This window comes from Pelodiscus sinensis, chromosome 31 (assembly GCF_052426305.1).
Source record: "Pelodiscus sinensis isolate ZL-2025 chromosome 31, ASM5242630v1, whole genome shotgun sequence".
NCBI lineage: Eukaryota > Metazoa > Chordata > Testudines > Trionychidae > Pelodiscus > Pelodiscus sinensis.
The window spans coordinates 4,470,385-4,490,825 of record NC_143082.1 but is presented as its reverse complement, the minus strand read 5'-3'; the positions used below and the strand labels follow the sequence as shown (position 1 = coordinate 4,490,825).

Here is a 20,441-nt window from a genome sequence, read left to right as displayed (position 1 = left end):
TCAGCAGGCCAGGGTCTAGAACTCACTTCAGGGGTGGATGTGGGGATTTCTCAGCCAGGGAGCTGCCTGCTGGTAGTTTCTCTCACGTTCAGGGAAGTGGGACTTTCTGTGCCTTTTGGTAAGTAACCTGAGGCCTCATCCCCATTTCCTTATCCAAATTGAAACAATCCCCCCGACACCCCAAACACTGGCTAGCGGGCGACACTCGGGGGCCGTGGAGCCGTTCGGCTTTCTCGCAGAAAGCCAGGGAAGCAGCCAGGCACTGGCTTTGCCCGGTCAGCGCGGGTGGAGGCCTGTGGGGCAGCGTCTGTGAGCAGCCCCTCCTTTGCTGCTGCCTAGGGGGAAACCGCTGGGAAGAGCGGAACGCCCGCACCTTCAACATCGAGGGCACCTCCTACGCCTTGCTGGCCTTGCTGAAGATGAAGAAGTACGAGCTGACCAGCCCCATCGTCAAATGGCTGAGGGAGCAGAACTACTACGGAGGGGGCTACGGATCTACCCAAGTGAGTAGGAGCCTTATCGTCCCGTGCGGCCGTCCGCAGCCGGGTTTGGTGGGGCGGCCTCCCAGCAGAAGGGGGAGTCCCACTGGGGAAAGCCCCGGAGGACAATCTTGCGTTGCCTGGGAGACGGGCCTTGGGACCCATCAGGCCAGAAATCAGCAGAGGAGCCGGACTGAATCTTCTGCCAAGGTGGTGGGTGGAAGCACATGCTTCACTTTAAGACAGCAAGTTACCCCTCCCCCTCCCCCGGCAGCCAAAAGGTCTTCTCTTCCCATGGGCAGAAACACCCCCGCATTTGGACCCCTTCCAGCGTTTCTTCCAAGGCCCCAAAGAGGATAAAAGCCCTACTACTACTGACAGCTACATAAAAATCACCATGGAGTGCCTCAGTTTCCCCTCCCTTCCCTTGGGGCCAAGGGCTGCACGGAACTATAAGTTCTGACTGTGGCCAACAACCTCAGCAGAAAATCACCTGGCTACTGAGTCTGTTTTTTCTCTACCTAACAGGATGCTACAAACTCAGGTAGGAGGGGTCTGTTGTTTTGGGCCATGTCTTCTATCTCGAATACTGTGTGTGCCATAGATACCGACATATACATCGTAGGAGCCACTGCCTTGCGGTGCTCTGTCCAGTGGACAGTTGGGCCCTGTTATTGGCTAGGGGAGATGGGAAACTAAATGACCCTGCGTGATTTATTTATTGACCCTGGGTTCTATTCCTGTCTTCCTGGAAGACCCCAGGAAAGTTGCTTTCCTACCCCGTGCCTCAGTTTCCCCATCTGTAAAATGGGGATAAAGATATTGTGCTGCTTTGTAAAATGCTCTGAGGTCTACTGATGGAACACACTGTAGAGAAATGAGGGAATACTATTCGATAACTCCATAGGCGTCCAGTGGCTTAGGTGGGGGAAGGCTCCGCCCACTCTTTGCCCCCCAGAACGCCTGCTGTAGGCGTATTGGGGGCAGAGTGTTGCTGTCCCAGAGAGCTCACCCTCCCTGAGGTCCGTGGCAGCTCGGATCACGCTGCTGCCTCCCTCCCCAGTGCTCCGGGGATGCTGCGGTGCGCGCGCTCTTCTCCTCCCCATGGTGGGTGTGGGTGCATAGGCTCTTGACGCACTGCTCCTTCCATTCCTGTGGTGGGGGCAGGGCCTCAGCTGAGGGGGCAGGGCTGTGGGTGGGGTTCCCTCAGCCCCAGCTGCACTGACCACCCCTGGATCATCCTATTAGCTGTTCAGCATAACAAGGTGTCCCACTCTTGTCCCCCCCCCCCCCGCCCGGTGTTCTAGGCGACCATCATGGTGTTCCAGGCTCTGGCGCAGTACCAGATCGACATTCCGCAGCTCGCCGAACTTAACCTGGACGTCTCTATTCTCCTGCCGCGCCGGGCTAGCCCCATCAAGTACAGAATCATGAATCAGAACGCGATGGTGTCCAGATCAGCAGAGGTATTATGCTTCTGGGTGGGATTCGCAGAGACCGCTGAGTTTAGCAGCAAGAAGATATTGACTGGACCTCCTGGCCAAACTCTTCTGCAGGGGTGGGGAGAGGGGGGAGTAGTGGCCCCAGCCCTGGATCCAAACACATCTGCAGTTTTGACTCTGATTTTTAAGGCCAGAAGTCACCATTATCATAATCTATTCAGGCCTTTCCCATAACCTTTGGTTAACTTCTAGCAGAGATGTAAGATCTGTTCTCGATAGACCCTCAGTCTTGATTTAAATGATGGAGACTCCACTACATCTGGTCAGGCTCTGGGTTCTAGGCAGTCAGGCCTAGTGGTTGGAGGTAGCTGTACTGTCAGAACAGATTTAAGGATAATGCTGAAATCAGGGTCCAGGCACAGGCCCTGGCCAATGTCCCCTCTCATTTTGTTCACCTGGGTGCAGAATACATTTTGTTACCTGCACCGAGGCATGTGCAGATGTGCACCACTCATCGAAACACATGCTGATGGCTGAGGGTGCTCTACTAATCAGCTGGGTGGCATTTTAATTTGCTGTGAGTGGCCGCCCAAGCGCCCAGCTTACAGGGAACGTAGGCCGTGCGTCAGAATAGACGAGCCAAACGAGGACTGAAGTCAGAGTCCGGAGGCAGACCAAAGGTCAAAGCCAGGCTGGCGTTAGTCTGAGGTGGACACAGGCTGGAGTGGGTGGCTATGAGCTGAATCCAGGAGTGCGTGTGTGTGTTTGGGGGAAGGGTTCTATTTTGGCTTGGATCTGGAGAAGCAAGATGTGTGGAGATCAAAGAGTTAACTTTGATCATAGCCTTGTTCTTCTTTGTGCCTCTGCAGAGTCCTCCCATCTCCTCTGGGTGAATGACTGTAGCTTCATTTTCTCCATTATTAGTAGTATTAATGAATAAAGCACAAAAGAATATTAAACTTGGGCAAATTTTCCAGACCAAGTGGAATGAAGACTTCACGGTGAAGGCGGAAGGGAAGGGACAAGGGACCTTAACGGTCATGACGATTTATAACGCACAGCTGCGGGAAGATGCATCCCTGTGTAAGAAGTTTGACCTGAGGGTATCCGTCGAAGAAGCCAGAGGCGGTAAGTAACCTCCTGTCGTTTCTCGTCTGAAACTTGCTGTCAGTCCTCCGATCTGGCCAGAGGGACTCAGCGACACCCGTTTAAATGCAGAGTAACTCCACTGACGGCAGGGGATTTACACCAACATGTAAACCGGCGTCTCTGCAATCGCCTTCTACACTGTGGAAAGTATTTCTATGAAGTTTCTTCCATCTCTCCAAATTCCCAGGGCTTTCAACATTATACCCATAGGGCAGGCACTAAATCATATTTCCAGGTACAGGTCCTACATGTTCTCAGGTGTAACTAATACAGGGTGATTCCAAACGAGGGTGCGTCTACACAGCAGGGCAAAAGTCGAATGAAGCTACACAACCGGAGCTACGACAATTGCGTCGCTGAAGTCGAAATGGCTTCGATTCGGCTTTTGGTGCAGCCCACGCAGCAGGAAGTCGAAGGAAGAGAAGCCGCCCTTCGGCTCCCCTTACTCCTCGTGGGTTACAGGAGTTGGAGTCAAACAGCCTCCAGCTCGCCTCTATTTGGAAACAACAGCTGGCAGTGTAGCTGCGCCCTGAGCGAGCAGGGTGTAACCAGGTCTCCTGGGCAGTGGGGTTTCCGGGTGGTTAGGTCCCAGGGTTAGCTGGGGGCCCAGGGTGTAGGACTTCTGGCCACTTAGCAAAGTCTGCTCCTTTAGTTTGGGGCATGGCCCCAAGAATCCAATTTCTCCCTCCTCAAGGGTGGGGGTTTCCCTCTGGTTCTCCCCCTTTGCACCTGGGCGGGGGGGTTGGAGGCTTACGTCCTCCTACGGCCAACTCAGCTGAGCGCTCTGGCTCAGGTCCTGTGGATGGCAGAACCAGCTCCTGCCTCTTCGCTGGTCAGTCCTGAACTGAGCCAGGTTCCCTCCTTTTATTCTCCCTCCAGGCCTGGCATTGGCTGGAGGTAAAACGGGGTGGGGCTAATGGGGCAAAAAGGCCTTGTTTAGCCCCTGCACTGCCAGGCTCTCCTCTCACTCCCTCACCCAGGGGCTGCCTTCTCTCATGCGCCCTGCAGAGTTGAAGCATTTGGTGTGGACGGAAGCGAGGCCAGTTACCCGGGGGGGTTTCTCTGCCTCTAAATTAGCGACGAGTCTATGCCAGGAAGTCTGGTTCCAGACCCAAACGGCCAGAGGGTGTGAATTCACACTCAGCCTGGGGCCGATTTCAGACTCGTCCGTGCCTGCAGCACAGCCCCCTGCCGCTTGGCCTGGAGGGGTATTTCCTTTCGCTGTGGAGTTGCTGGTTGCTACAGGGGCTCGGGCTGGCCTGACGGCGGCCACGCAGCCGCACCCTGGGCCAAGCCATGCTAGCAGGATCCGGGATTTTGGCACCCTTTGTTACAGAAACAAAAGCCAGCCGTGAATGTTGGCCCCAGGTTCTTCATTTCCCCGGCTGTCCTAGGCGTTCACACCCATGGGTCTCCCTATTTTAGTCTCATCTTTCCACCACTCGCCTGGGAGAGGCTTTTTAGCTCGTGCGCCAGGGACGGGAGGAGTTACGTGCCGAGGGGAGGTTTACGGAGGGGTTTTCACACCCACGATCGGATCTGGTTTATTACTAAGCCACCTTGGTGCACTTAACATACCAGACCAACAGAGAGTTTGTCCTGCATGAAACTGACTCAGAGATGTTCCTTGTTTTTCTCTTCTGCGCTTTCTAGCCAAGAAGCCGGAAGGAGCGATGCGTTCAGTCAATATTAGAATATGCGTCAGGTGAGAACCACGCCCTTTGCTGGTGGACGATCATTAGCGGGACGGATGGGCAGAGGGAGACGCCTGGGCTATGGATTTTTCTATGGACTGGCCAGCAAGGTTGTTGAGAAGAAACAGGGGCAGGTGGAGCGGGAGCGAAGTCCAGGCGGAAGCAACGGATTCTGACCCAAAGGTGTTTTCTCTTCTCCGCGTTAGGTTCCTCGGCCAAGTCGATGCCACGATGTCCATCATCGATGTCTCCATGCTCACTGGCTTCTCCCCTGACGTGGAGGACCTGAAGAGAGTACGTCAGTGTAATCTGAGAACCGGGAATGGCACAAACTATGCCGTGGCTCCAGGGGCGACACGGGCGGGGGGCACGAGGGGTCACGTGCAACTCCAAGGCAGGCGGTGCTGGCCAATAGCTGGCGGGGGATTAGCGCTGCAAAGTGACCCCAGGGTGGGGAGGGGTCAGGGAAACCCCAGCATTCCCCAGAAGGGGTGCGGTGCGGCCAGAGAGCAGGGCAAGCTGGGGCCACCTTGCTGCGCTTCCCCCAACCCGCTGCTGGCGAGTGCAGGGGGAGGCACAAAGATTCCTGCTGCTGGTGCCAGCCATCTGGCCTCACTAGGCTGCCTTGGCTGGAGGAAGAGGCAAGACTGGGGTGGAGCAAGGGCAGGGAGAGGTGGGACAGGGATGGAGAGGGGGCGGAGCAAAGTCAGGAAGGGGCGGAGCAGGGACAGAGAGAGGGCGGAGCAAAGTCAGGAAGGGGCGGAGCAGGGACAGAGAGGGGGCGGAACAAAGTCAGGAAGGGGCGGAGCAGGGACAGAGAGGGGGCGGAGCAAAGTCAGGAAGGGGCGGAGCAGGGACAGAGAGGGGGCGGAGCAAAGTCAGGAAGGGGCGGAGCAGGGACAGAGAGAGGGCGGAGCAAAGTCAGGAAGGGGCGGAGCAGGGACAGAGAGGGGGCGGAGCAAAGTCAGGAAGGGGCGGAGCAGGGACAGAGAGGGGGTGGAGCAAAGTCAGGAAGGGGCGGAGCAGGGACAGAGAGGGGTGGAGCAAAGTCAGGAAGGGGCGGAGCAGGGACAGAGAGGGGGCGGAGCAAAGTCAGGAAGGGGCGGAGCAGGGACAGAGAGGGGGCGGAGCAAAGTCAGGAAGGGGCGGAGCAGGGACAGAGAGGGGGTGGAGCAAAGTCAGGGTGAGGCAGAGCAAGGGCAGGAGCGACAGGGCTTGGAGTAGAGGGGGGTTGTTCCATCTCTTCCCTGGGCTGGGGGGGGGGGCATGTGGCTGATGCCCCCTCTGGTCTCCCCCTCACCAGTTGCCTCTGGGTGGCTGGGCGGTAGCTTTCCGATGAGAAGATCCAGTGCAGCAGGGAATAGTGAGGCCCAAGGGTTAAACCCGAAGGGAGCCCCGACGGCTCTAAGAATTGGTAACAGCTTTAGGAAACCGCAACCAATTCGCTCCATGCCGGAGATGGAGTCTCATCTCCATTGGGCGGCTCAGAGCCCGGCGTCTCTGGCCTTGCTGCACCCGTGATGAAAATAAGAGAAAATCGCTTGTGCCCGGCCTCTCCTGTGCACCACGGTCGGTCACTGAACGTGGGACCGTTAGCACGAAAAGCGGGGCCATGTCAGCCGGAGTCCCGGCACGCTGCTGTGCACAGAGACGCCAACTTTCGACTCACCCAGAACTGAAACCTGGCCCCATTCCTGCCTCGCCCCTTCCCTGAGACCCTGTCCCCCTCCCTCCCTCTCTTGCTTTCCCCAACCCTCGCTGACTTTCACGGGGTGAGGGGTGGGGGTGTTAGGACGTGGCAGGGGGTCAGGGCTCCGGCTGGGGGTGTGGGCTCAGGGTTGGGGGCCACAAATGGGGGGGGGGGGTTCAGGGTGCCCCTGTGCTTAGGAGCCGGACATGCCAGCTGTTTCCAGGAGCTATGTGGAGCCATTCTGTGGCCTGCTCAGCAGTGCCGACCGGAGCCCCCAGCATCCCGTTTCTCCAGGTGCTCCACTCAAAAGCCTGGCTACCCGGCTGTGGCGTAAAGGGCAGGCTGCTTTCCTCCAGGCAGCCATGTTGTGGGAGATGCTCTCCCAGACATGGTGCGGCTGAGTCACTAGTGAGATGGGTTTTTCCCTCCCCTCTTGCGGCAGCTGCAGGACTGTGGCAGAGACGCTGCCTTACCCATGATGTCTCTTGCTTTTCCTTGTTGACATTTAGCTTTCCGAAGGGGTCGACAAGTACATGTCCAAGTTTGACATCGACAAAGCCCCATCCGACAGAGGCAACCTCATCATCTATCTGGACAAGGTAAAAGCTCGACAAAGGCTTTCCCTGACCCTGGGGTCATTTCAAGGGCTCCGGCTGAGTCCAAACTGCCCTCCCACATACGCCCAGGAGAAGAGCAACAAAAATGATGCAAGGTCTAGATCACATGAGCTATGAGGGGAGACTGAAAGACGTGGGCTTGTTTAGTTTGGAAAAGAGAAGAAGGAGAGGGGACAGGATAGCGGTTTTCAAGTATCCAAAAGGTGTTACAAAGAGGAGGGAGAAAAATTGTCCTCCTTGGCCACTGAGGATAGGACAAGAAGCAATGGGCTTAAACTGCAGCAAGGGAGGTTTAGGTTGGACATTAGGAAAAACTTCCCAACTGTCACTCCATCTCCGGAGATATTTAAGAGCAGGTTGGACAGACACCTGTCAGGGATGATCTAGATGGTGCTTGGTCCTGAAATGAGGGCAGGGGGACACTGGATTTGAAGATCTCTTGAAGTTCCTTCCAGTTCTAGTGTTTTATGTGAAACTCGGAGGCACCGAGACCACCGCCAAGTCTATTTTACAGCCAGTGGGCTTTTAGCTCATGCAGCAGAGACACCTGGCTTTAGCCCCTAAAGTCACAGGTTCAGGCTCTCCTGTTGATGACCAGAGTCCGTCAGCCTTCCATATGATTCAGCAGGAGGCCAAATTTGACTCACTGGCCCAAATTCAGGCTTTCCATTAGGAGCAATTGAACGGGCCAGTTCCACAGCTGGTGGCTGCATCTAGACTGGCATGATTTTCTGCAAATGCTTTTAACGGAAAAGTTTTTTTGGAAAAGAGCGTCTAGATTGGCACGGACGCTTTTGCGCAAAAGCACTTTTTCGGAAAAGCGTCCATGCCAATCTAGACGCAGTTTTGCGCAAGAAAGCCCTGATCGCCATTTTTGCCATCGGGGCTTTTTTGCGCAAAAGCCCTACACTGGCCCTCTTGCGCAAATACATTTGCTCAAGAGGGCTTTTTCCCGAATGGGAGCATCATAGTATTTGCGCAAGAACACTGACAATCTTACATTAGATCGTCAGTGTTCTTGCGCATTTTCAAGCGGCCAGTGTAGACAGCTGGCAGGTTTTTCCGCAAAACTTGCCAGTCTAGATGCAGCCAGTGTGTACGGATGTAGGCCCATTGACGTTAGTGGGAAATGCAGCATCTTTTTACACTAAAGCTGAATTTGCTTCTCGGGTCATTCGCTTCTTTTCTCCTTTCACTGCCCTCGCTCGGCTTTCCTCCGCCTCCCTCGCCTACTCTCCCCACTTTTTCCCCACCGTCTCCTTTGCTTTGTTCTTTTCCAGCAGCCCAGCAGCCACCCTTCAGCTTAAGCCCCCTGGTACTTTCCCCCCCAGGTTTCTCACCGGGAGGATGAATGCTTGCAGTTCAAAGCGCACCAGTTTTTCGAAGTGGGTCTCATTCAGCCGGCGTCCGTCACAGTCTATGACTATTACAGCATAGGTAACACTGCACCGCTCAAGGCACCGGGGGGCTGGGTTACATGGGGTCAGAGCCTCTTGCGGGCCTTGGATGAAGTGCTCACGTACCTGTTTTGCCGGCTTACAGAGTAGATCTTAAGAGACTTGCCCTAGAGACAGCCAGTAGCACAGCTAGGAGCAGATTGCCAGCTCAGAACAGTCCCTGCCTTCCCCTAGAAAAAGGACCCAGGTGTCCTGAATGTGAATTGGCTCTCACGCTCCCTTGCCCGCCCTTGACTGTCCGATTTGTCTCGCGTACCCCCACGTTTCACCCCACTGAAAAGCTAGTTGCTTACACAAAAGAGACATGCCAATACCAATACCAATACCATGCTGTTGGCGGTGAAGGGGGACTATTTATTAACCCTGGTCCCATCCCACGCCACAACATCCACTCCCGCTCCCTGCATTGTTGGTTGCATTTTGACCCTGCTCCTACTGCGAGACACCCCCCACCCCCCCGGGATCTCTGTCCTGCTGCAGGGCTTCAGAGCCTGTTGTAAAACCAGGTAAATATCTACGTGAGTTGATGAACTCCGAGAAGACCTCTGCATACCCCTGGGGAACATGCCCCCTTGGTTGAGAACCACTGGATTAGAACACAGGGCTGAGGAGTAATAGGCTACGTCTACACCACACGGCTATTTTGAAACAAGCTATTCTGGAAGAGTTCTTCCGAAACAGCTTATGTCGAAATAGCGCGTCTACACTGTAGGGAAACCTCAAAATGAGTCCGAGGCAGGCTCCCTTAGTGTAGACGTGCTGTGTCGATTTACAGCCCCAGGAGGCACTGGGGAGGAGTAACTGGGGAGGGGCTTTTTCGAAATAGCAGCAGTGGAGCATCTACACAGGCCTTCTTTCGAAATGGCGGTTTCGGAAGAGGCGTTGTTCCTCGTGGAATGAGGTTTCCAAATTTCGGAAGAAGCCACCCACGATTTCGAAAATGATTTCGGACTAACGGAATGGCTGTGCAGACGCGCGCATCCTAAGTTCAAAATCACGCCCGTTAGCTCGAAATAACGGTGCAGTGTAGACGCACCCTGAGACTCGAAGGCCAGAGCAGGATTCCTGGTCTGACTTCCTCCCCGCCTCCCAGCTCCCCCTGCTCTAGGAATACCTCCCTCGCCTTAATGCACCCAGACAGAGGTAGGCCAATAACGAGGTGAGCCTGCAGCTACTGGTGATACTTACCCCTTTTACCACCGGGGGGAACTGGCTGCTAGCGTGGGTAAGCAGGTGTCTCGATCAAGCCCCTGGCCATTGTTTCAGGAGGGTGGTTTCCTCTCGCTAAGAAAGGGGGCCCCCACAGACGGCTCCCCCCTTCCCCAGCGAGATTTGCGTAAGGGCTTCCGGGCTGTCTCCTTGGGCCCTAAGCTGTCGTTCTGCGGGAGGGGGAATGAGCCGTGTTTCTGATCTGTCTCCAGATGACCGGTGCACCAGGTTCTACCACCCGTCCAAGCAGAGCGGGCTCCTCAGTAAGATCTGTCACGGGGACATCTGCCGGTGTGCTGAAGGTGAGGCATGTCCGGCCGGCTTCCCTCGCGGATCGGGGCTCCCAGCAAACGCGCAGTCCCACGCCCGCCCCGCCCCCCAGCATCTGCCCCCTCGGAAGCTGATCCAGGTCTTCCTTCTCGGTGGGCCGATTCCAGATATAGGCTCCCGGTAGCGGAGTCTGTCCCCCAGCCTAGAACTCTGACTCAGAGCCGGCTGAGTCCCTGCTACCGCACTACCCCATACAGGAACAGTGGGACCAGGGCAGAGGGTGTAGCATGTGGAAATCTGTGGGGAATGCACCCCCCATGTAAACTCATGCCTGCCTGGAGAGGGGAGGCAAGAGAGGACACTGCAGGGTCTCAGCTCAGACCAGGGAGTACAATTCAGCGGGGCTGGGAGCAGGTTGGACCCCCCCCGGGACCCACCTTCCCAGCCTGAAGCCCTTCGCCTCTGCAGAGTCGGCCTCCACACAGCTGTTCATCCTCCCCGACCCCCTCCCTTCCCCTACGGGCCTCTCCTCCCTTCCCAAAAGGCAGCCCCGCCTGCCACTCGCAGGTCAGCTGCCTGCCGCTCGCCGGCCGGGGAGGGGGGCAAAGCGGGAGCAGGTGCTGGAAAAGTCACTTCCTCCCCCATGGCCCCTCAGGATGCAGGAGGAAGGGAGGGGTAGGATGCATGGATGCAGGAGTTGCTGGGTTTCCGGCCATTGACGTGGCGATGCTCCTATGCAACATGTGGAAACATCCTATGTTCAGTGGTCGGAACGTGGCCTGGGCGGGCGGGGACGGAACGTCGGTTAAAATAGCTGGGTCCTCTCCTGCCCAGGCACCCACAGATCCTCGAGGTGAGGGTGGAAGTGCACCCCCTTGCTAATTGCACCCTCCCCACTTCCTGCCTCCAGGCCCCGCCCCTTCTCCGAGGCCCTGCGTCCTGCTTGCTCCATTCTCCCTCCCTCCCTCATTCTCAGCCCTGTCACTGGGCTTGGGCAGGGGCTTGGAGTGTGTGGGGGGAGGGGGAAGCTGAGGACTCCAGCTGGGGGTGCGGGCTCCAGAAATGAGGCTCAGGATGCCAGGAGAGGGCTCCGGGCTGAGCCAGGGGCTCGGACTGCGGGCAAGGCGGTCAGGCTCTGGGGTGGGGCATGAAGGGCTGGGGGTGCAGGAGGTAGCTCAAGGCTGGGACAGGGGTTGGGACATGGGGGGATGAGGGGTGCAGACTCCAGGAGGAGGCTGGGGACGGGAGGGGACTCTGGGTTAGTGTGGGAGGGGGATGGGAGTGCAAGGTCCCGGCATCACTTACTGTGGCTCCCAGGAAGGGGCTGCCAGTTCCCTGCAGCCCCTACGTGTCCTTGTGCCTCCTCCACAGCTCCCATTGGCTGGGAACCGCGACCAATGGGAGCTATGGGGGCGGGACCTGCGAGTGAGAGGGCAGCTCATGGAGAGAGCCTCCCTGTGCCTAGAGGCTCCAGGAAACTGGCAGCCGCTTCCAGGATCTGTGCAGACCCAAGGCAGGCAGGGAGCCTGTCTTAGCCCTGGCACCCGGCTGTGCCACCGACCAGCCTTTTAACGGCCCCGTCAGCAGTGCCGACTGGAGCTGCCACAGGGAAGTTATCTGGGATGACCATGTGATTTATGCTCTGTTGTGAGTGTTCTCGGTGACATCCACTGAGTCCTTTGTCTGATCCTGGTGGTTTCACTTTTCACGGCTGCTCCCTCGTGCGAGGGGGTGAGGCTTTCACTGTCTGGGTGAGCACTGCTCACCAGTCCCAGGAGTCACACAGGGGGTCGGTAATAACGGAGATGAAACAGTGGTCTGATGAAAGTCTCTCTTTGCGGTTCTCGGCGCCCTCTTCCTTCCCCGTAGAAAACTGCTTCATGCAGCAGAAGATCGAGGGTCCCATCAACCTGAACAAGCGAATAGAGGAAGCCTGTGAACCTGGAGTGGATTATGGTAAATCTGCGGTTTGGCACGGTCAAGTGTTTTTCCATGAGGAGAGGGCAGAGAGGGGCTTCAGAATCCCCTCCGGATTGTAAAGTTTGCATCTGTGGCTGAATCTGGGGTCACGTCTGTTGAAAACAAAGAAAAGGAAGATTTTCGTCACTCAGCGCACAGTCAACCTGGGGAACTCCTTGCCAGAGGATGTTGTGAAGACCAGGACTTTAACAGGGTTCAAAAAAGAGCTAGATAGATTCATGGAGGTTGGGTCCATCAATGGGTATTAGCCAGGATGGGTCGGAATGGTGTCCCTAGCCTCTGTTTGTCTGGAAATGGGTGACAGGGGAGGCATCATGTGAGGATTCCCTGTTGTGTTTCCTCCCTCTGGGGCATCTGGAATTGGCCACTGTCGGCAGACAGGACACTGGGATTGATGGACCTTTGGCCTGACCCAGTCTGGCTGTTCCTATGTTCTTAGGTCTGGATATGCTGGGGGCAGAAACCTGATTAGCTTTGGGGACCCAAACTCCTGGAAACTAATCAGATTAGAGGACAGTCTGAGAGTTAATTTAATCTTAAGTATTTATCTACTCCCCCCCCCCGCCCATTTTCCCTGTGTCTGAGCACCTCACAATCTTTAATGTGTTCATCCTCACAACGTCCTGTGAGGCGTTCGGTTATACCTTAAAGGGGAAACTGAGGTACCGAGCAACTAAATGACTTGCTCAAGGTCACACTGCAAGTCTGTGGCGGAGCAGAGAAATGAACCTGGTACCCAGCTCCTGCCTTCCCCAGGGGGCCCTCCTTCTCACAGCCAGTTTCGCGAGTCGATCACACACTGACTTCCCTAGGGAAAAGTACTGGAGGCCTTCAGCTGGTGTTTTCCTTTTTTTTTTAAGTGTATAAAACCAGGCTGGTCCGAACGTCTGAATCGAAGGATGGCTATGACAGCTACATCATGGAAATTTTGCAAATCATTAAAGCAGGTAAGAGCCGCCCTTCTGGGCTCCGAGAAACATGCGGCCCTCGCAGCAAAATCAGGGTGAGATTTCTTTGGGTATGTCTACACTACCCCCCTAGTTCGAACTAGGGGGGTAGTGTAGACATACCCTTAGAGTGGCCTTTGGTATAAAGGCCTATACAACAGCCATGTCAGTCAGACAGAGGAGGGCCTAGGGGAGTGGTCTCCAACCTCGTTAAGCATAAGATCAATCCAGGAGATACCTCAAACCCAAATACCCTTGCCCTGCCTCCTTTCCTGCCCCTTCCCCGAGGCCCCGCCCCTTCCCCAAGGCCCCGCCCCACCCCTTTTCCGAGGCTCCGCCCTGTTTGTGGAGATGAGGGTACGGGGCAGAGGGAAGGGGACACCCCCTCTTCTGCCTCCCACGGGCGTTTCAACCAGAGCAATGTTGGCCATTGTGGGGGTCAAGAGCCCCGCCTGGGCTGCCATTGGTGAGGCAGAGTCTTGCTGCCTCCGGGCTGACTTCTGTACGCCGATATAAAAACCACGTAAGCCGGGATCCAATGAGCCCAAAGCAGCCTCCCTGCTGGGAGCTGATACGATTGTTTGACTGATTGTTCGAATGAGACTAGAGTCCCCTTGTGCTAAGCGATGGACAGACACTGCTACAGCACCTGCCCTGAAGAGATCACAGTCTAGACACCGTCAATGGTCCCTCTATTTTTTTTTTTGCCATCTGTGTGTGGAATAAATTTTGTTCAGTGTGCCAAGGCATGGGTGGATGTGCACCACCAGGAGAACCACCTGCTGCTGGCTGTGGGTGCTCTGTAAATCAGCTGGGTGGCATTGGAATCTCTCCTGGGTGGCCACCCAAGTGCTCAGCTTACTGGGAGCACTGGTCACCGGGTGGGTTTATTAGCCCCATTTCGCAGGTGGGGAACTGAGTCGCGGAGCGATCAAGTGACTTGTATGAGGTCACACAAGGAGTCTGGGGAGAAAAAAGCAGAAGCCTGAAAACTTGAGGCCTGGCCCAGTGTCACAGCCCTCAGACTCTCCTTCCTCTGTGAAATAACGAGCTACAGCTTCAGCACTATCGTAGGAATCACGCTGGGGCTGAATTTGTCCTGAAATTTTAAGAGAACACCAAGGAGTCTCCCTTTCGGCTCCTTTCGGGCTGTCTCCTCCTCTCTCTGTTCTGACTGGGACCTTTTTTTTAAACCCTCCCCACCCCCACTTCAGGGACTGATGAAAATCCACTCGGAAAAACCCGCCCGTTCATCAGCCATGAGAAATGCAGGAAGTCCCTGAGTCTGGAGGTTAACAAAGACTACTTGATCTGGGGTCTTAGCACTGACTTGTGGCCCAGGAAATCGGAGTAAGTAACCTCACCCTTCGTCAGTCAGTATCATTCCCTTAACTAATTACCGTCGCTGCTTTACATATCTACCAGGCCGTCGTTTCTGAGAGTCTCGCGACACTGAGGGTGCGTCCCCACAGCACTCTACCCTTGAAATAAGATACGCCATTTGCACTACACAAACGGCATGTCGTATCGAAACAGCTTATTTCGAAATTTGGCCTGTCTGCACTGCGCCGAATTTCAAAACAACGCGCTATTTCAACACAGCCCTTATATTTTGAAATAACGGGTGTGTTTAAATAGACCTACCCTGACTGTATTTCTTCTCACAATGGGCAGCATTATTACCCTTATTTCATGGTTGGGTAAACTGAGGCACAGGTACAGTCCAGGTCCTCAAAGATACTAAGGCACCTGCCTCCTGCTGACTGGCCCAAGGTGACCTCTCCAAAGTAGTCAAGGGAAGTTGCTGGAAGTTTCTGGTAGTTTAACCCTGGACTACCCATGCCTCACAGGACCTACCTGACTGATTCACCAGCGCATTTCACACATACAGTGCAATTTCAAGCTCCCTGCGTCCAGCCCCAGTTGTTCCTTAATCGCTTAGATTCCGACTGGATGGAAATACAATTCATTAGGGTCTCACCTTAAAAATGCGCTTCGTCCCCAAAAATGCAGCATGCGGAGGCGGAAAGTTCCTTCCCATTGCTATAGATGGAGCATTGCATGCTGGGATCTGTAGTTTCTTTGTCTGTGGTGGGCCTGCTGAGAGGGGCGGCGACCCACTGGGTCTGTGTAAATCAGATGTGGCCCTTAGGCATGGACGAGCCCCCAGCCCTGCCCGTCTGCCTGGGGCCAGGTCCCTACTCTGTCACCCCCCACACCCACCGGAGTCTCAAGCCTGCCACTGTGGCTGCCGGCTCCCCTGCCTCAGCTCAGGGCCGCTCTGGCCAGCCCACCCCAGTGCCCCAGTACCAGAGTGCTGGGCGCTGCAGCCAGGGGAGCTCCAGCCCCGGAGCCGCTGTGGCCCCAGCACCTCAAGAGCTCCCAGAGCAGCAAGGAGCCCCACTACTGGAAGACCCCGGATGCCCCAGGTCCCAGGCCACAGGCTGGCCCCAGAACCTGCCCCCTTTGGGAAGAGGAGCAGCCTGCAGGGGCTGTGGCCAGGGGGAAGTGATGAGAAGCAGGAGGGGGCTCGGGGAGGAGCTTTTGGGAGGGGCTCAGCCTAGCCCAGGCCCGTAGGCCAACCCGGCGGCCCTTGAGGAACTGAGGCAACTCGGGCGCTTGTTGTGCCTCATCGCTCCCCCTTCGGCCCGTCCATTCCAGGCTCACCTACATCATCGGCAAGGACACCTGGATCGAGAAGTGGCCCAACGAGGACGAATGCCAGGAGCCGGATTTCCAGAGCCTCTGCCAGCAATTCCTCGAGTTCTCCGAGGCCATGACCATGTTCGGCTGCCCCACCTAAGCGCGGAGCCGGCTTGCCCAGCTGAGACGCAGCCTCACCGTCGGGAGGAGAGACCTCCCTGCCGAGTCCCAATGCTACTGACACGCGTCGCTAGCCCTGTCTTCCGGGGGAGGGGGTCTCCCTCTCTTTTCTTCCTGTTGTTTCTATATATATAAAAGGCTGATTTCTTACCTGGGCCTGCAGTGTGGCTTTTTACCAATCAATGCATCGTCTGCAATGGCGCTTTACGGGTAACCATCTACCGGTGCGACCGCTGCGGTCCATACGCATCATCCAGCACCGTCTGGGGTCCAGCATCCCCGGGGGCGCTCCTGGGCTGGAGCATTCATGGGGCAAAGCCAGGGCCCCGTGCTCAGCAACTCCGCCCCCGCCCTCCCAGAGCATGGCAAATAGCTCGTTCGTGGCACTCAGAGAGGGAGAAGCGGAGGGTGACGCGAGGGGGAAGAGGCAGGGGAGCTGTCGTGCCCTGCAGCCACGGACCTGGAGTCATGGGCAGTGGGAAAAGGCCCAAATGGGGAAGCCCCACCCCTTCTGCCCGAAGCCACACCCCTTTCCTCAAGACCACGCCCCTTCACAAGCTTCCGCCCTTCCAGCCAAGTCCTACCCTACCCCAGCTGAGGACCAGGGCTGCTGCGTGACGTAGTCCCCGCCTTCCCTGGCTGCCAGCGAGTCCTGGGGCATGGCTCCAACCCCTCCTGCATGGCTGGCCAGTATAGGCAGTTTTAGGAAGGCAACGCCTTCCCTTGCCTATATGAACCGCCAGTCTGCTGCCCATGCCTGGAGGCAGCCCCGCAGCCAGCGGTGAGGGCCGGAAGGGCAGCCCGGCTGCCATGGCCCATGGGACGTGGTATACTCTCGCAGGGCTGCGCTCCCAGCCTCCAGCCACGGGGCTCCCCAGCCACCCACGTCTTTCCCCAAGTGTTGCCTCCCAACCGCCGCTCGGTCAATGCTGGCTCTTCTGCTGCCACTGGAGCAGGTCTCACAGCTGGTGGCAACGGAGGGACCGGCATAGACCTCCCCTGGTCTGCCAGATTCCCTGGTTTGGGAGTGGTCCAGTCCAGAGGGTATCCCCTGTATTAGGGTCACGGGTGCCCCTTAGACTAGATTAGGGTGGACGAGCATGAATGGGGGGGCGAGGTGTGCATGGTGGATCTGACTGGTGCCTGCGGAGGGCGGGGGTGCATGGCCATTGTCCCATGTGGTGGCACGTAACCACTTACAGCGGGAGATACGCACAAGGGAGCTCTACAGCCCAAGTGGTAAGCCAGCTGGCTTCATAGCTCCAGCTGTAGAGGCTCCTGCACTAAGCGCTGCAGGTTCAATCCACCTGGTGGCAGTTACACGGGGAGGTCTACCTAGAGGAACAGCGAGGAGGCAAGCAGGGTGATCCCATTTAGCAATCAGGATTTTGACAAAGGCACGGGGGAGGGCGGAGCACCTCTTGAGTGCTACCACAAGTCATCTACGCCAGGGCCCTTTGAGATCGCCAGCCCCAGAGCAGATGCCCCCTTTCTCGTCATCCCCTCCCCCACTGGCAGCCCTGAACCCAAGTTGGCAAGGGGGCAGCTCTCAGAAGCTGCCCTGCTTTGATTCCCCTCCCCTCGCGCCCTGGGTGCACTTTCCACAGGTGTAACCCCCAAGGAGATTGCTTGGATTCCCGGGGCCTTGTCTCCTGGCAGCTCAGGGAGAGGCTCTGAGTTTGCCTTGGCTCCCCCTCCCTACCAGGGCCAGAGTCTGCCCCGCAACCCATGGGGAGTGAGATGCCCCTCCCAGGGGGAAGGAGAGGCCATTGTTGAGGGGAGTCTGGAGCCAGCAGGGCAAGGGGAGGCTGGCTGTGTGGGAGCTAGTAAGCCCCAGGCCTGCAGGCAGGTTCCCAATAGAACTGGCTTCTAGGGACCTGAAGGCAGGATCCCTCAGCTGGGTTTATGTCTCCCCTGTTGATTCCCAGTTGTGGAGTTTGCTGGGAGGCTTCCCCAGCCAGGCTGAGTTGGCTCCAGCTCCCTGGGTGAGACAGTCACTGCATGGTCAGCTCCACTCTAGCAGCAAGTTCAGGGCTGCTGCCTGCTGGGTGGGTCTGAATGCTGGGCTGGGAGGCTGTAGTTTGAATTTTGGTGCAGTTGTGTGGCCTGCATCTTGAGCCCTGCATCCCTTCACGGGGAGGGGAAATTCTGGGACCGAAGCAGCCTGATTCCTGCCTGAAGAGGATCCCTGTGAGAAGAGAGCAGCCCTTTGCAGAGACTGAGTCATCTCTCAACCTGAGGCTCATTCATGGAGTGTGTGAGTGCACCCATTTTTAGTTAGTAAGTCAGGGAATTTGTTTGGGGATTTTATTACCTGCTGCACATTAAACCTGTGGAGGGATTTACTGCCTTCTCCCATGTGTGAGTCCTTTGGGCTGTACTGGACCTAGTCAGCCCCACTGCAGAGAAGGATTGTGTGGTCAGCAGTCATCAAGGGCCCCAACAGAGTACGCGTACCAACGGGACACTAACCTCACAGTTGCTGGGCACCGGTGACCCTGAAAATAGTGTTTTACCCTGTTCTGTTATAATTGTGTTTATTATAGTGTATGTGTTTGTGTTATTTTCTGGGCATCTCCAACTATCTGGCAAATACGTGGGGATTATCCTGGGCTAGAATTTTCCTCCCAAGCTGCCCTGGTGACCCTGCTAGGAAGGAGTGAGGGGGGTGGAGGCACCGCCAAATACATCAATCAGAAAGAATAAAATTGAGTGGGTGGCAGGATCCAGAAGAACCCAGACCTATCCATCCAAACCTGAAAAGAGATTGGCTTTAAAAGAAGGTAACCAGGTGGAGAGGGGGCGCTACACAGGGATCCCTTTCTTCACTTTGATTGGCGCAGCGCCCCCAGCAGCTCCAGTAACCGACTAGAGCCACCCCCCCTTGCGAAAGGCTGTGCGGACAAACCCAGGCCCCACCCCAAAGAGCTTCCAGTCGGAACCCGCTGCAAGCCAGGCCGCCGGAGCGCAGGGTCTGAGCACAGCAGGGGTGGCGATGCAGGGAAAGCTTTGTCCTTCCCTAACCAAGAGGCAGCTCACCCCACCTCATGTCCACACGATTCCTGGCCAGCCAGCCTGGCTGGGTGTGTTACAGAATTCTGGCCACGTACTGCCCCGTGAGCACAAATAGCTCTTGACCACATCAACAGCTCTGTTAGTGGAAAAAAAAGCCTAGAGAATAAGACAGACATTATCTTATCACCTCTATATAAAACCATGGTGCGCCCACCTCTTGAATACTGCGTACCGATGTGGTTGCCTCGTCTCATAAAAGGTATATTGGCATTGGAAAAGGTTCAGAAAAGGGTATAAAACATGATGAGGGTTATGGAATGGGTCCCATATGAAGAGAGATTTGGACTTTGCAGCTTAGAAAAGAGGAGACTAAGGGGGGATAGGACAGAGGTCTATAAAATCATGACTGGTGTGGCAAAAGTGAATAAGGAAAAGTTATTTACTTGTTCCCATAACCTAAGAACTAGGAATCACCAAATACAATGAATAGGTAGAAGGGTTAAAACAAAAGAAAGTTTTTCTTTGCTCAGCACACAGTCAACCTGTGGAACTCCTTGCCAGAGGATGTTGTGAAGACCAGGACTTTAACAGGGTTCAAAAACTTTGGTCAGGGACACCACTCCTACCCCCTGGCTAAGACTACTCCATGGACCCAACCTCCATGACTTGATCTCATTTCCCTTTAAACTCTGTTCTAGTTGTAGCCTTCACAGCCTCCTGCAGCAAGGAGTTCCACAGGTTAACTATTCGCTTTGTGAAGAAGAACAACTTTCTCTTACTAGTTTGAAGCCTGCTACCCATTCCTTTCCTTTGGTGTCCTCTAGTCCTTCTTTATGGGAACTCATGAAGAACTTTTCTGAATGCACCCTCTCCACCCAACCCTTGCTTTTAGAGACCTCTATCCTGTCCCCGCTCCATCTCCTCTTTTCTAAGCTAAACAGTCCGGCTACGTCTACACTGGCCCCTTTTCCGGAAGGGGCATGTAAATTTCACCAGTCGTCGTAGGGAAATGCGCGGGGGATTTAAATATCCCCCGCGGCATTTAAATAAAAATGTCCGCCGCTTTTTTCCGGCTTTTAAAAAAGCCGGAAAAGAGCGTCTACACTGGCCCCGATCCTCCGGAAAAAGTGCCTGTCACATTACCGAATTGGAGGGAAGCAGCCAGATCGCTGCTGCACCCCTAGGTGGGGGTGTTGGCCCCAGAAATCTGTATGAAAGGGAGCCATGTGGGGTATTGAATGGGAGCTTGTTGTTTTCTGATCCTGTGTACACTGTTTATGTGAGTATATAATGTCTGTGTGTGTAGATCTGTAATCTGTGTGGAAACTGAAGATTTCCCTGCATGTGGTTAAGCATTGGGCAGGGCCGAGCCTGTGGACATGCTAATTACCTGTGGGACAATGGTTCTCAATGGGCCAAAGACACACCCAAAGAACGGGGGCTGTCCTGAGAGCAGCCAGCAGGGAACACAGAGAGGCTGAGGACCAGGTGACCTGCTACATACTAGAAGAGGCCAGGAAGGAGTATAAAGAGGCCATGTGGTCGATGCCATTTTGTTCTCAGCTCAGCACTTCATCCCAGAGGCAGCATTGCAGGGATTGAAGAGCCCGGAAGACCTGTGAACCCATCCTGATTGCAGGATGTGCAATAAGAACTTTTAAACCAGCAG

At 55.7% G+C, this 20,441-nt stretch overlaps 1 protein-coding gene across 1 annotated transcript in view; it reads left to right on the top strand.

Annotated features, from left to right (window-relative positions):
* Positions 1–15,907, top strand: part of LOC102452901 (A.superbus venom factor 1) — a 60,560-nt gene extending 44,653 nt beyond the window's left edge. Inside the window, exons 29-40 of the mRNA XM_075902305.2 lie at positions 340–503; positions 1,787–1,945; positions 2,899–3,049; positions 4,724–4,775; positions 4,971–5,058; positions 6,964–7,053; positions 8,403–8,508; positions 9,950–10,039; positions 11,877–11,963; positions 12,848–12,934; positions 14,149–14,284; positions 15,596–15,907. Of these exons, the coding sequence (XP_075758420.1) occupies positions 340–503; positions 1,787–1,945; positions 2,899–3,049; positions 4,724–4,775; positions 4,971–5,058; positions 6,964–7,053; positions 8,403–8,508; positions 9,950–10,039; positions 11,877–11,963; positions 12,848–12,934; positions 14,149–14,284; positions 15,596–15,737 (1,352 nt within the window). The 3' untranslated portion in view covers positions 15,738–15,907. The remainder of the gene's footprint in view (positions 1–339; positions 504–1,786; positions 1,946–2,898; positions 3,050–4,723; positions 4,776–4,970; positions 5,059–6,963; positions 7,054–8,402; positions 8,509–9,949; positions 10,040–11,876; positions 11,964–12,847; positions 12,935–14,148; positions 14,285–15,595) is intronic.
* Positions 15,908–20,441: the final 4,534 nt, after the last annotated feature.